Consider the following 14,964-nt stretch of genomic DNA (forward strand, 5'->3'; position numbering starts at 1 on the left):
GCTGTAGCAGGCAACTGAGTAAATGTCAGGAAAATCCTACTAGGACAGCTGAACTTTATTTGGGGTTAAACAGAGTCTCTTTAATTGACGGCAGGTGTGTACCCAAGAAGACTGAATGATGTAATTAAATCAAAAGGTGTTTCAACAAAGTATTAGTTTAAGGGTGTGCACACTTATGCAACCAGCTTATTGTATGTTTTTTATTTTTTTATATTTTTTCCCCTAACAGATTTGTTTGTTTTTCAATTGAATTGTACAGGTTATAGGTCACATTAAAGGTGGGAAAAGTTTTGAAATGATTTATTGTGGCCTCATTTTTTACATCACAAAAACTTTAACAGGGGTGTGTACACTTTTTATATCGTGTGTGTGTGTGTGTGTGTGTGTGTGTGTGTGTAATATATATATATATATATATATATATATATATATATATATATATATATATATATATATATATATGAGGGCAGTCCACATTGTGGAATTTTCCTCACTTTTTCAAGAAAATTTTAAAATCTGTGATTGTGTTAAGAGTTTTGTGAGACCACTGAAAGCAAATCATTTAGCCCCACTTCAGTTGCTGTGAAAGGGTACAGTAGGAAGAGGTGAAAATACAGTTACCTTTTCATCAAGTTTTACATAGCTGTCCTGTGAATGTGGTAACTGAAATATGTGTAAAACATCTGCACACATGCTGATACACACACACACACACACACACACACACACACACACACACACACACACACTAAGGCATAAAACTTAAAAATCAGGCAATAACTGAATCATTCTGCCTTTTTGCTAACCAGAATTATCAAACCATGCTTGTCAATACTATTTGTGTCTAGCTGTATACAGCTGAGTGACTAAAATATGTCTCTAGTTTGGCAGAACTAGTAACATATTGTATATAAAGTATTAGTTTAAAGTTTCATAGCTTCATTTGTCAATGCTTATGAACTACTGGCCTTCATAAAACTTGATTGTCATAAACCATGTTGAAATTTTACTCCCTACACTCACACAAATGCACAATGCACAAACATATATATTATAAATAGATGAATACATATAAAAATATTGTTTGTGAAGGCAGTTACTTATATTTTGAGTCCTCCAAACTGTTGTTAACTTGCACAGCAGTGTGTTCCAGGCATAGACCTTCTGATAGAACTATATCACACATTACTTTATATAACTCGCAGATGGCACCTGTTAGTAACCTATTAGAAATAGAATGACAGCTAATTAAGTTTATCTGAAGAGTTCAAATTTTCCAGCCTTAAGATTTTTTGTAATAAGGATTGGATGTTTTCAGTTTCTTTCAGACTGCTTGCTCTAAGGCTACAAAATGTAGAACTGTGTTCAGTAAGGGTCAAGAGTAGTGAGGGGTGTAAAGTGATCTCCCTGGACTAGTGACTAGATGGCAGAGCTGAATGTACTTTTCAGACTTTGGTTGATGCAGAAAGGTCAAAGTTTAAATTTATGTCTATCGTGGTCACTCAAATAGCTTTTTAATGATAGTGTCATTTTTCATGACCGGACTATTTATTTATGTTGTTTTTGACATGTCTTATGATGCTACATTTATTGACATTAAATATGGGATTATTACTAATGCATCAGCTGTGTATTTTTGTAGATCATTTTGGACAACTTAGGCATGTTTTACAGAAGGAATTAGGTTATCCACCTTCTGGTCATCAATATATTTTGGTTATCCATAGCACATTTAATACAGTTATAGCTGCAAAGAATATTGTATAAAGAAGCAGCCCCAGTACAGAAATCTGTAAGACATCACTAGTAATCCCCTTGTAGGAATAGGCAGGTATACCTTACCCAAACTTGTTGTATCCTATTGCTTAACTGATATTGTACTCATTGAATTACATTTGTATTAATCTGTCCACAATCACCTTTTTCCATTTTTGCACATGTGATCAGGGTGTCACTTCAAGAGTGACAATCTACAGCCAATGTTCAAACTGCTATTTGTATTAATATTTAATGTTTTTAAAGCCCACTTTGAGCTATCACTCCACCAATTTATGTTTATTGGCAAATGGCCTTCAGAAAAGTGAAATGTGGGCATTCAGAAACCATGTAACTGAAACATTTGTATGTCATTAAGGGGTCCTTTGCATATTTTCCAAAAACCTCCATCAAAGGAAGTTCAAGCTATTACACAGCGAAGCCTCTGGCTTCCTTGGTCTTTATATAAAACTGTTTATTTTTATTTGAACTGACTGCATGGAAACATTTATATTTGGCTCCGCTTGCAAAATGGACTCTTCTGTATTGAGAATTACTCAGTTAACAAAATTGTACATGGTGGCAACGCATGAAGCTTCGGAAACCATCCAGGTGCAACTAACAATAGGCAAAACTGCTCTACAAATTGTAGCATGCTACAGGCCACCCTCTCAAACTCAGGAACCCCACACAGCCTTCCTGAAGACACTGGAGGGTATAAATGTATCTCCAAACACCATCATATTGGGTGACTTCAACTACCCGAATATAGACTGGGAACATTACTCAAGCCCTAACTTTCTAGCCCAACGGTTCCTGGAGTTCATAAATTCAAATGCCATGGAACAGCTAGTCACTGTTCCCACGAGAGGAGAAAATATACTAGATCTCATTGTCACAAACATGGGGACAAAATGCTCCACACCGAAGTATATCCCTCATTGGTGAGATCTGATCATAAACTAATCTCACTGGAAATCCACATCTCGCCCCCACCCCAAACAAAAAAGACCATAGTGAAGAACTTCTCTAAAGCAAACTTCACACTACTCAAGACTGGTGTGGTATCCTTCAAGGCCCCTGAGTCAGAGGAAACCACAACCCAAGCTGGAAGCCCTTACAAATGCCTTCTATGAACACCTCCAGGACTGCATGGATCAGGCAATCCCAAATAAAACCAAGACTCTTTCCACAAAGGGCAAACGTCCAGTCTGGTGGACCCCAGCCATTAACAAACTTTACAATAAGAGGAGAAAGCTATTACATGATAGAACAAAATCCATAAAAGGGAAGTCACCCCTGATCATTATTAGTAAAAAATACGAGCACTCACAAAATCAACTAAGGCCAATTTTGAGAGAAAATTGCCATGGATTCAAAGGACAATCATAAGGCCTTTTCAGCTATGTTAGGAACCTGGGTGGAAACTCACAGATATGCTCAGAATTAGTCCAAAATGATACAAAAATCACTGAACCCACAGACATTGCCAACATACTGGCAGACAGGTTCAGTGCAAACTTCACCCCTCTCCCCTAAAGGAGAGATAACTATCCCAGCCGAGTGTAGCCTCCCGGACATCTCAAATGCGCAGGTGAAAGCTGCTCTCTCTAAAGCTAAAACACAGCATCAATGGGACCGGATGGTGTCCCCGGCTGTGTGCTACACGAGCTAAATGAGGAATTAAACCCGCACATAAGGCAGCTGTTTAATCTCAGCCTTACCACAGGATACGTGCCCAAGGAGTGGCGTGACGGCAACTGTGGTCCCACTCCACAAAGGTGGCCCATAAGCTTAACAAGTCTAGTCTGCAAAGCTATGGAGAGGATCATAATGGAGCTCATAAACAAAGATATAGGGGACTTGCAGACATTGGACCCGACCCAGTTTGGCTTTGTCAAGGGAAGATCATGCCTTTTGAACTTGGTCGACTTCTTCGAAATAGTCACCAAGGCCATTGATGAGGAAAGGCAGTCCATACAGCCTACCTTGACCTTGCAAAGGCTTTCGACACAATACCCCACTCGGGTATTGTAGAAAAACTTACCAGCTTAAATGTAAACCCATATGTCACAAGATGGGTTGCAAACTGGCTTAAGGACAGAACCCACAGGGTTAGAGTTGCTGGCGCTGTGTCAGACTCCAAGCCGGTCACAAGTGGTGTCCCACAGGGCTCGGTCCTTGGCCCCTATTGTTTGGCATCTACTTCTCAGAAGTACAGGCCAACATGGGAGGACTTTGGGTGACAAACTTTGCAGATGACTGCAAGCTGGGCCCGATAGTGGAAAGTGGATCGGACACTGATATCCTTCAGAAGGGACTCACGGAAACAGATAGCTGGTGCAAGAGCCATGGCCTGAAGTTAAACGCCAAGAAATGTATAGTCATACCCTTCGGGAAAAACAAGGTAACCCCAAGCTACCATATAGCTGGCAATCCACTAAGCACAGAAGAGGTTATCAGGGACCTGGGGACCCAGGTTGACAGTGGCCTTTCTTTTGACACTCACATTGCTAAAGTGGTTAGAAAGACCTTCTACATTGCCCACCTGATCATGAAGGATTCACATCCAGATCTAGTGAGGTCATTGTTCCCCTGTACTCTTCACTTATCAGACCAATGATCGAGTACAATGCCCCATTCGGGATGTATCTCACCCGACATCTGCAGCAATTGGAGAGACCCCAAAAGTTCCTCACCAAAAGGATAAAGGGACTCCAAAATCTGTCATATGCTGCCAGATTGAAGAAACTCCAGCTCTATTCAGTCGCATACCGTCTGCTCAGAGGTGACATGTGCCTGACATACAAGGCCATGTCCAACCCGAATTAATGGACATGCTCCACCTCAAAAATCCAAATCCACCAAAACCACTAGAGCAAGCGACTTAAACCTTAGCACGGATATAAATAGGACGTGCTGGAGGGATAGATTTATCACTCAGAGACTCCCTATGCTGTGGAATAAAATCCCGGTCCATGTGAGGCAGAGCACCTCGCTGACTCTGTTCAAGAGAAATCTAGACCTGTGGATGGGAGATCGTAGGTTTACCCCGGGAATCATCTCTGGGTCACTGCTGGACAGAGGCACAACAAACTAATGGGCACAGTATTTTTTCATATAAGGGGTGGCGTAAGCCACAATAATTTGGGCTAGGCTTATAAATGCCTTAGGGCAGATAGCCTAGTATAAACCTATGAACCTATGAACCTATTTCATGGTTTTAGGATCTGTGTACACTGTTCAACTAATAGTGTACATTAACATGTGCACTATGTTGGAAGAAGTAATGTCTTTTTCTAAAGAAAAGGAGATAAAATAGAAACAATTAGAAACTTGTGCATTATATTTGAGGGGTGTTGGGGTAGTGAATAAGAATCCAGAGGATATGGAGAAGTGAGTGAAATGTGAGATATCACTATAAAACATAGTTCACGGAGAAGGGGAATAGTGCAAAAGTACATATTCCAAGCATGGAGTTTAAGGTCAAGATGAAGGAGGCATGAGTTAGTGACTCAGACAGAGTTCTAGTGCTGGGTATTCCATTACAAGAGGGTTTTAGCTGGGAGAGAAGAGGTAGATGAGGAGAGATGTGATGCCTTAAGTTGAATGTAAGATCTGAGGATTCTGTTTTAAAAAGGTTCTGAAGGTGTGGGAAGGGGAGATTAGGATGAACAAGCTGGGTTAGGTTGACTAATAGGGTGATGACTCAGGTGTGCTGGTGGTAGAGGATTATATATCAAAATGGATTAAATGATTGGGCAAGGTGGAAAAGACAAGAGGGAAGGGGACTTCTGATGTGAGACAGAGCCCAGCTTACCTTGGGCAGAGTGAGCTAGAGCTTTCAAAAGGCGATAGCCTAAATGATTGTGTATGTGGGAGTAAATGACCTAACAGAAGAATGGAGTGTTGAGTACTCAAAGCTTTGGAAAGTGCAATTTGGGGACATTTATAGTAAATGGGAATGCCTGGTAGTTTTATCTGAGGTCATGACAATGTATCCATCTTGGCAAAAATGGAAGAAAATGAGGTTTTCCCTGAATACTTCAAAAAACTGGTGCGGGCAACAAAAATTTAGGGTGGTAGGTGCTGAAGCGACACATTAGGTGATCATAGATGATATGCTAGCCAGGACAGGTTACCTTAAATCTGTTGCTGTTGGTCTGCAGAAATGATGATCACTGGCAGTGTGAGTCAGTGAATTTCTTATTTTCACTCACTACAGTTTTAGTCAGACCTGGAGTTAAAAGCAAATAGAGAACAGCCAATGTGTACATTTTCACCCTGATTGGAGAATGAACGTTCTCCATCAAGGTGTTAATGTACAGGTAAAGCTCTGTTAAAAAAAAAAAAAAAAAAAAAAAAAAAGTCCGTCACTTCACTGCAGCAGATTAAGCTTATCCGAAGCTCATGGAGAATAAAAGCAAACAGCCACCATTTTTACACTTGCTAAATGTTGCTTTGCTGTTTACCAAGTATGAAATAAAAAAAAAGAAGAAGAACAAACAACACGTGTGTGTGTGTGTGTGTGTGTGTGTGTGTGTGTGTGTGTGTGTGTGTGTGTGTGTGTGTGTGTGTGTGTGTGTGTGACAGACAGGCAGATAGAGATACACATGTGAAAGTTTTCCTACTACAACAGACAGTCCATCAGTATACATTCTCTAAAACAATAAGTATGAACACCAATATCTAGCATTATTGTCCATCTTCCGTTCTCAGTGATTTACCACCAGTAAGTCCAATCATTCTATGAGGGCCAGAGCAGCACCATGAGGCAAAATCAGAGACAGTAAAGAGGTATAGGGAAGGATTTGAAATGCCTTTTTTCATTCATTTTCTCACAATGAGATATCTAAGGTGTATTCACATAGAGTGGCTGTAACTGTCTTTTCCAAGGAAAAAATGAATATCTGTGACTGTGTAGGAATTTTGTGAAGGCAGTGAGTGCAAAACATTTCGCCCCACTTCAGCAGGTATGTGAAGATGTGTGTTTCTGTATATGTGTGGAGTCTGTCTGTGCTTCTGATTTTGTGTGTGTGTGTGTGTGTGTGTGTGTGTGTGTGTGTGTGTGTGTGTGTGTGTGTGTGTGTGTGTAGACATTAAAAACTTACATAACTTTTGGATATAAATCACTTCCACCAACAACAATTACATATACTACAACAAGTTTGAAATATTAGGCAGACAAACTTTTTTTACATCAAAAACATATTGAAAAGTATATAGTTATAACAAATACAAAACAATTTAACAGTTCCCCCATTTTCTATGTGCAATAATGCCCCACAGGGTATGTGTTTTTGGGGAAATAATGCCCTTCCACATGCTCCTGGGTGAGTGTTATTTCCCAAATCACACATACCCTGTAAGGCATTATTGTTTGCATAATGTGGAGGATGTAAGGGGTGCACTCCTCCACAACTCCCCTTATAAAATAGTTTATAGTAAAGAATGCAGTTAAATTGTGATTTGATGAAATTAATTCACTGGTTTTATATATCTATGTTTGCCACTGTGAAAGGATCAGCAGATATAAAAGTTTTATCAGATATTTTGTCAATAGTGATGAAAGAATAACCATAAACAACTTACAAGTGTTTACTGTAAATGTGTACTGAAATAAGAGTATGAATAATTTATCCTTTATTGTTTTCCTTCATCATTTAGGCTTCCTAAGAGGAGAAAAAATGTATCTCTACCATTCCTGTAAGACATGCATATCAATGCTTTTCTAGAATTTATAGGCTATGAACTTAGTAAGCATAGTCAGCAAGGAAGCTCAGCAAAATTCTAAATACATGCTTCCTTCAGGAACCATTAACTTTAAAACATCTGAGAAAAAAGTCTGAGAAATAAAATATATTTTGAAGATACATCCAATTTTTAGAAAGTTGATTGCACTTATGTTCATTGATCAATTTGTGCTACTTTAACAACAATAGAAATAATGCTGTTGTTCTCTTTCTCCTTAGGCCCACTGTCAAGATCATTTCAATGGAGCTCACCTGGCCTCTGTCCATACCCAAGAGGAAAATCAGTTCATTTTCACCTTGATGGGAAAACCAAATGATTACAGAAAGGGACAGGCATACTGGATCGGAGCCCATGACACATTTAAGGTACTTAACACTGCTCTTCGTCCAACTCCGACTGTAAAGGAGAAGCTACTCAGGTGTGGCACAAAGCAACCAAATTATTTGGTGGTCTTACACTGATTTAACAAGGATAAATCCTAAACAATTTGTGGCACCATGACCTAGTAGTGACTGTGGCTAAAATCTGTAACTAAGCTGCACAGCTGTTTGGGTGTCATTATCCACAAAGACAGTTTAAATAATGATGATGCTAAGCAAATTACTTAATGAAACCAAAGTTGCATTGCTGTCTGTCTCTTTGCATGTTTCCATCACCATCAACTGTTACAGCTTGACCGCATAATACTTTCAGTAACTTTTACTTTACTGAATATCTCTCTTCTCTTTATTTTATGTATATGTATATGTATATGTATATGTATATATATATATATATATATATATATATATATATTTTTTTTTTTTTTTTTACACACACACATATTCATACATATACACAAATGCACATACAAACGTACACACAATGACAAGCACACACACACACAAACATGTACACATGATGCATGTGCAACCACACACAAATATTCATGCATATGGAGTCACAAACATGCATACAACAATGCCCAAGCATGAGGTGTACACACACACACACACACACACACACACACACACACACACACACACACACACACACACACACCATTGTTACCAAAGATCAAACTTAATGTAAAAAAAAAAAAACGTTCAGACAAAAAGGAGATAGAACATACATAACACTGAATGACTTAAATATTGAACGATTAAAACATTGAACAAGGAAAAAAGTTCCTTTCCTGATGATTACACTAAACCACCCCATAACACTAGCCTTCAAATTTTCTGGCTAGTGACATTGTTATGGGAAGGGCATTTTTAAGGTACTGTGTGGAGTTAAGGTTCACCCCTCTGCTCACCTCATTAATACCTGCTAACCTAACCCTAGCCTCATACCATACAAAAAACCTTCCCGTAACACTGCCACTACAGAAGACACACTCATACACAAAAACACGCACCAGCACATACTAGAAACAACATAATCATAACAAACATAATATCTGACCCCTTACATAACCCTGACTCTAACCCTAAAATACACACACTTGAATGCAAACACACAACACCTATACCCTACTTAACCATTACCGAACATCCAAACACACATTTACATATTCTAACCTCCACCCAATCCCCACTCACCACTTTTGAAGAAATGGCACTTCAAGATATTGAATGTTTGATTATCTGAATGTTAGACAATCTCGACTACCCCTTGTATTTGTCAAAGAAAGCAATGTTTGACAAAAAGCATGCTAACCAAACATACACAGACACACCCACACATGCATACATAAACAAATACACATACTAATGTGCACATGATCCAAGAACATACACAAAAAACATATTCATGCACATGCAGTCACAGGCACACACAGTCAAACACATATACAGATAAAAGGGAAAAGAGTCCATTGAATATTCAGCCTTTATACCCACACCTGTTCTGCACACCCCTCCGAGCTGAGTCAGTAAGTGACCCTTGGCATGACAGGAGACCACACTTTCTCTCTGCTAGTAAACTGGCTACGTGCTTTCCTTACTGACTACCTGTATGTACAGTACAATAGTTTTTATATCATTACTTGAGACCTCTGTCTCACAGCTTCAGAGTCCATATTTCAAGATGTGCACATCTTCCCTGTATCTGTGTGGGTTTTCCCTGGGTGTTTTCATTTCTTCTTAGCTCTCAGAAACATGCTTGTTAAATGGTTACACCAAATTGTCCAAAGATATTGCATTTAACTTGCCAATTGTGGTCTAGGATGCGGATGAAAAGCATCTAAGAAAGACCAGTTCACTTACCCAATGAACAAACCAGTAAATACAAATTGTAGCTTACCTATGGACTCTGATGAATATCAAGACCACCTGTTTTAATTCCTTTTCCAGCCATCACAGCCCAACATGCAGTCCAGATTTCACTGCTCTTCATGATGACTTCTTTTTCCTATGACATGCTATGGAAGAATGCACAGTAGCCCACTGACTGAACACTTTTGTTTGGAGGGACACTTTTTAACTCTTATCTCTAGGGTATGCATTGATTTCCATGTGCTTCAAGTCTTTGGCAGAAAAGTGTTAGGGCCTGCATGAACTTACCCCACCTAAACAAGAAGGCATCAGTAGTGTAACTGGTTAATTGATTTTCATACTATCCCTCTGGAATGAAGTGGCTGACAAAAACAGTTTATCATATCCTTCCCTTCCAGCCCACTATACGTATGGCCACTGGAAGTGTAATTAGAGATAATACCATTATATCATCTGTCCAGCTTCCGTTATGTAAAATACATATGGTATGGACACAGCGACTTCTTTAACCATGAGCTACAACTGCACAGGCTATATGCATGCATGTCTGTAGTAGAGGTATGGCTATATTTATTATAAATTAATATAAAAATATACATTTTTATATAAAAACTGAGAGATATTACACATTGTTATTGTGAGTAAAAGAGTTCTTAACATTCTTTTGAAAGACAGAAAGAAAATTAAGTGATACTAGCAGCAAGGTTTTTTTGGAAACAGATTGTCCATCTTATTAAAATCACAAGATAAATTACGGTTATTTCTATTCTCATTAACAGGAAGGCAAGTTTATGTGGACTGATGGGACAGATATGGATTTCCGAAGATTTGGTCAAGGACGGCCAAATGGTCTTCCAGGCGAGCACTATGTGGGTTCATGTATCATTCAGAATGGTAAGCCTACAGTATAGATGTAAATGTAGGTATGTTCCAGGTCCTGAGAGTGGAAGCTGAACTGCTATGAAAAGAGAAGGTTTGGGGTCCTAACAGACTGTCTAAAGAAGTACAGTAACTTTTGCCTATGGATCCTCACTTCAAATAGCTGTTAGAGTAAGACATGCAGAGTGAGGAAGCTAGAATAGAGGGAAATAGTGAGACTTTTAATTTGGGCCAGATCTGTGGTGTAGCTGCACATTTAATTTGGGCCAGATCTGTGGTGTAGCTGCACATTTAATTTGGGCCAGATCTGTGGTGTAGCTGCACATTTAATTTGGGCCAGATCTGTGGTGTAGCTGCACATTTAATTTGGGCCAGATCTGTGGTGTAGCTGCACATTTAATTTGGGCCAGACCTGTGGTGTAGCTGCACATTTAATTTGGGCCAGACCTGTGGTGTAGCTGCACATTTAATTTGGGCCAGATCTGTGGTGTAGCTGCACATTTAATTTGGGCCAGATCTGTGGTGTAGCTGCACATTTAATTTGGGCCAGATCTGTGGTGTAGCTGCACATTTAATTTGGGCCAGATCTGTGGTGTAGCTGCACATTTAATTTGGGCCAGATCTGTGGTGTAGCTGCACATTTAATTTGGGCCAGATCTGTGGTGTAGCTGCACATTTAATTTGGGCCAGATCTGTGGTGTAGCTGCACATTTAATTTGGGCCAGATCTGTGGTGAAGCTGCACATTTAATTTGGGCCAGATCTGTGGTGTAGCTGCACATTTAATTTGGGCCAGATCTGTGGTGTAGCTGCACATTTAATTTGGGCCAGATCTGTGGTGTAGCTGCACATTTAATTTGGGCCAGATCTGTGGTGTAGCTGCACATTTAATTTGGGCCAGATCTGTGGTGTAGCTGCACATTTAATTTGGGCCACATCTGTGGTGTAGCTGCACATTTAATTTGGGCCAGATCTGTGGTGTAGCTGCACATTTAATTTGGGCCAGATCTGTGGTGTAGCTGCACATTTAATTTGGGCCAGATCTGTGGTGTAGCTGCACATTTAATTTGGGCCAGATCTGTGGTGTAGCTGCACATTTAATTTGGGCCAGATCTGTGGTGTAGCTGCACATTTAATTTGGGCCAGATCTGTGGTGTAGCTGCACATTTAATTTGGGCCAGATCTGTGGTGCAGCTGCACATTTAATTTGGGCCAGATCTGTGGTGTAGTTGCACATTTAATTTGGGCCAGATCTGTGGTGTAGCTGCACATTTAATTTGGGCCAGATCTGTGGTGTAGCTGCACATTTAATTTGGGCCAGATCTGTGGTGTAGCTGCACATTTAATTTGGGCCAGATCTGTGGTGTAGCTGCACATTTAATTTGGGCCAGATCTGTGGTGTAGCTGCACATTTAATTTGGGCCAGATCTGTGGTGAAGCTGCACATTTAATTTGGGCCAGATCTGTGGTGTAGCTGCACATTTAATTTGGGCCAGATCTGTGGTGTAGCTGCACATTTAATTTGGGCCAGATCTGTGGTGTAGCTGCACATTTAATTTGGGCCAGATCTGTGGTGTAGCTGCACATTTAATTTGGGCCAGATCTGTGGTGTAGCTGCACATTTAATTTGGGCCACATCTGTGGTGTAGCTGCACATTTAATTTGGGCCAGATCTGTGGTGTAGCTGCACATTTAATTTGGGCCAGATCTGTGGTGTAGCTGCACATTTAATTTGGGCCCGATCTGTGGTGTAGCTGCACATTTAATTTGGGCCAGATCTGTGGTGTAGCTGCACATTTAATTTGGGCCAGATCTGTGGTGTAGCTGCACATTTAATTTGGGCCAGATCTGTGGTGTAGCTGCACATTTAATTTGGGCCAGATCTGTGGTGTAGCTGCACATTTAATTTGGGCCAGATCTGTGGTGTAGTTGCACATTTAATTTGGGCCAGATCTGTGGTGTAGCTGCACATTTAATTTGGGCCAGATCTGTGGTGTAGCTGCACATTTAATTTGGGCCAGATCTGTGGTGTAGCTGCACATTTAATTTGGGCCAGATCTGTGGTGTAGCTGCACATTTAATTTGGGCCAGATCTGTGGTGTAGCTGCACATTTAATTTGGGCCAGATCTGTGGTGTAGCTGCACATTTAATTTGGGCCAGATCTGTGGTGCTTGTGTATGTTTGTAAGCACTGTTAACCATCTTCCAAAGTCTCATTTTTTGATTCAGCAGTGGGGGGGGGGGGGCATTGAAGAACACTCATCCATCTACCTACTTAACTGAATAAACTGCTTGAAACATCAACAAGGTGTCTTTATTCTGCCAACAGGGAGAGCATCAGAGAGAGAGAGAGTGTGCACATCTCTTAGATTTGCTAGCTAAAGTGATTTTTTTGTGGACTAATCCTTTGTACTCTTTTTCATATATATTTCTGGTGCATGTTCTGCAACATATTCAGTCTGCTGCCCTAATTTTACCAGTGAGACACTTGGCCCCTTGTTCTTTTCTTCTGTGTAGGTGATGTTACCTGGAATGACTACGGACTATCCTCCAGTTATCCTTTTATCTGCAAGCAAAAGTTAAAGAAAAGGTGAGTCGTATGCTGGTGTTCTCAACCACTGTTGCTTCACCCTGGAACATTCCCTATCTTCTACAGGCTGTAAGAAGTTCAGCACTGAGGATGCGGCATATATTTCCAATATAATTACATGGTATTACTTGACTCAGTTTAGTTTTCATCACAAGATGGCATGAATAGTTTTCTATATTAAATGGGTCTGCTTCCTCAGTTTTACAGAGAGTTTATAACCACTTGATGTTACTTTGGAATAAGTTATAGTTTCCACCACACCCTAAAATGTTAAAGGCCATTCAACCTCTTTTATTAATAATTTCATAAATATATGCCAATGCTGTGTTGCATTATGTTTTCTTTATCAGTAGACTTGACTTTCTCTCGCTTATTCAAAGTTGTGACTCATTTGGTTACATTACTGTTTTAATGGCATCTCTACTGCTGTCCCTAATTCTCCATTTTCCTCTTATTTATTGATAAAAGAAATTGCAGATCTCATTTATACTTCGTTATGGATCGGTCTCTTTACATCACTAACTTGACTAGCACTAATTAGGACTAACTTGGCCAACAAAGGATAAATAAATAAAATAAAATAAAACAAAACATTTATTAGTCATATATGCATTTCAATTCTTTACTGAAATAAAATTCAACATTCCTCAAAATTTCACACACATTTTCATGACACATCTCGTGTTTAAATGGTATAGAATACTTATGAAACATTTTTCCTCTAAAATAATTTATTTTTTATTATATGTCAACATAATTCCCATTCATGGGAGTATCTACATGTTTTGTAAATGTGTTAGGACTCTTGTAAGCCTCCTTGTTATCCAGAAAGTCCACTGATAGTAATTTTTCCATACTGTCATACTGCTATTTCATTATTATAGTTATCGAATTTTGGAAAAGAAGAAAAAAGTAGGTACAAAAATGAAAACCCAGTTAAAATGTTCTAGTCAAACAATTAAATATCTATCAAAACACTGTAATGACCCATTATAAAATTATTCATCGGTTCATAAGTGCATACAAAATTAATGACCAAAACGGAACTTATAAGCCTAGCACTGCAACCAAATTTTAGTTGCATAACTATATCTATCAAAATATCTAAATAAATTAAAATGAATTCTACATTAAAAAAAATCTGTTTTACTCAAACTGGAGGAAGCTACTTGTGCTGTAAAAAGCAAATATCCGTCTGACCACCATCCTCTTCAGAGATCACCCTCCCCATCCCCACTATCTGTTTAGGTAATGTAATATGTGTTAAACCAAAATACAGACCTTTCCATCTTGAAAACATCCATAATTACAGGTGCTTAGCATACTTCTCAACTGTCACAGATTTTTAGGGAGGTCCCTGATTTCTGCTCAAAATTCTGCTCTGTCCCTCCTAATCTCTCCTAAAACTTGTGATTTTGAGAGAAAATATGGTGGATTACACTAAATAAATAGTTACAAGTTATAGACTTCTCTTACTTCCCCAGGGCTCCACTGAAATGGAGTTTATGACCAAACCCAGTAAATAAAACCAATAAATACACAAAATAAACTTCACTTCAAAAATGCAGGTTAATTTACATTATCTTATTCTATCAACTTCTCGAGTTAATAATACTAATATTTTAAAAATGTGTCTTTTGATTGACTTTGATTATTTCTCAGTTTGTGCCTGATTTTGGAAGTAAGAGGTTGACAGCTATGCCTAGAATTCTGTTGCAGGCAGGTCCTCTTT

The 14,964-nt window shown here is 39.1% G+C and overlaps 1 protein-coding gene across 1 annotated transcript in view; it reads left to right on the top strand.

Annotated features, from left to right (window-relative positions):
• Nucleotides 1-14,964, top strand: part of LOC122805843 (C-type lectin-like) — a 45,892-nt gene that overhangs the window by 17,904 nt on the left and 13,024 nt on the right. The window contains exons 4-6 of the mRNA XM_044076097.1: nucleotides 7,728-7,874; nucleotides 10,544-10,658; nucleotides 13,160-13,232. Coding sequence (XP_043932032.1) covers nucleotides 7,728-7,874; nucleotides 10,544-10,658; nucleotides 13,160-13,232 — 335 coding nt within the window. The remainder of the gene's footprint in view (nucleotides 1-7,727; nucleotides 7,875-10,543; nucleotides 10,659-13,159; nucleotides 13,233-14,964) is intronic.

This window comes from Protopterus annectens, chromosome 7.part0, assembly GCF_019279795.1.
Source record: "Protopterus annectens isolate FY-2018-M chromosome 7.part0, PAN1.0, whole genome shotgun sequence".
Taxonomy (NCBI): Eukaryota; Metazoa; Chordata; order Ceratodontiformes; family Protopteridae; genus Protopterus; species Protopterus annectens.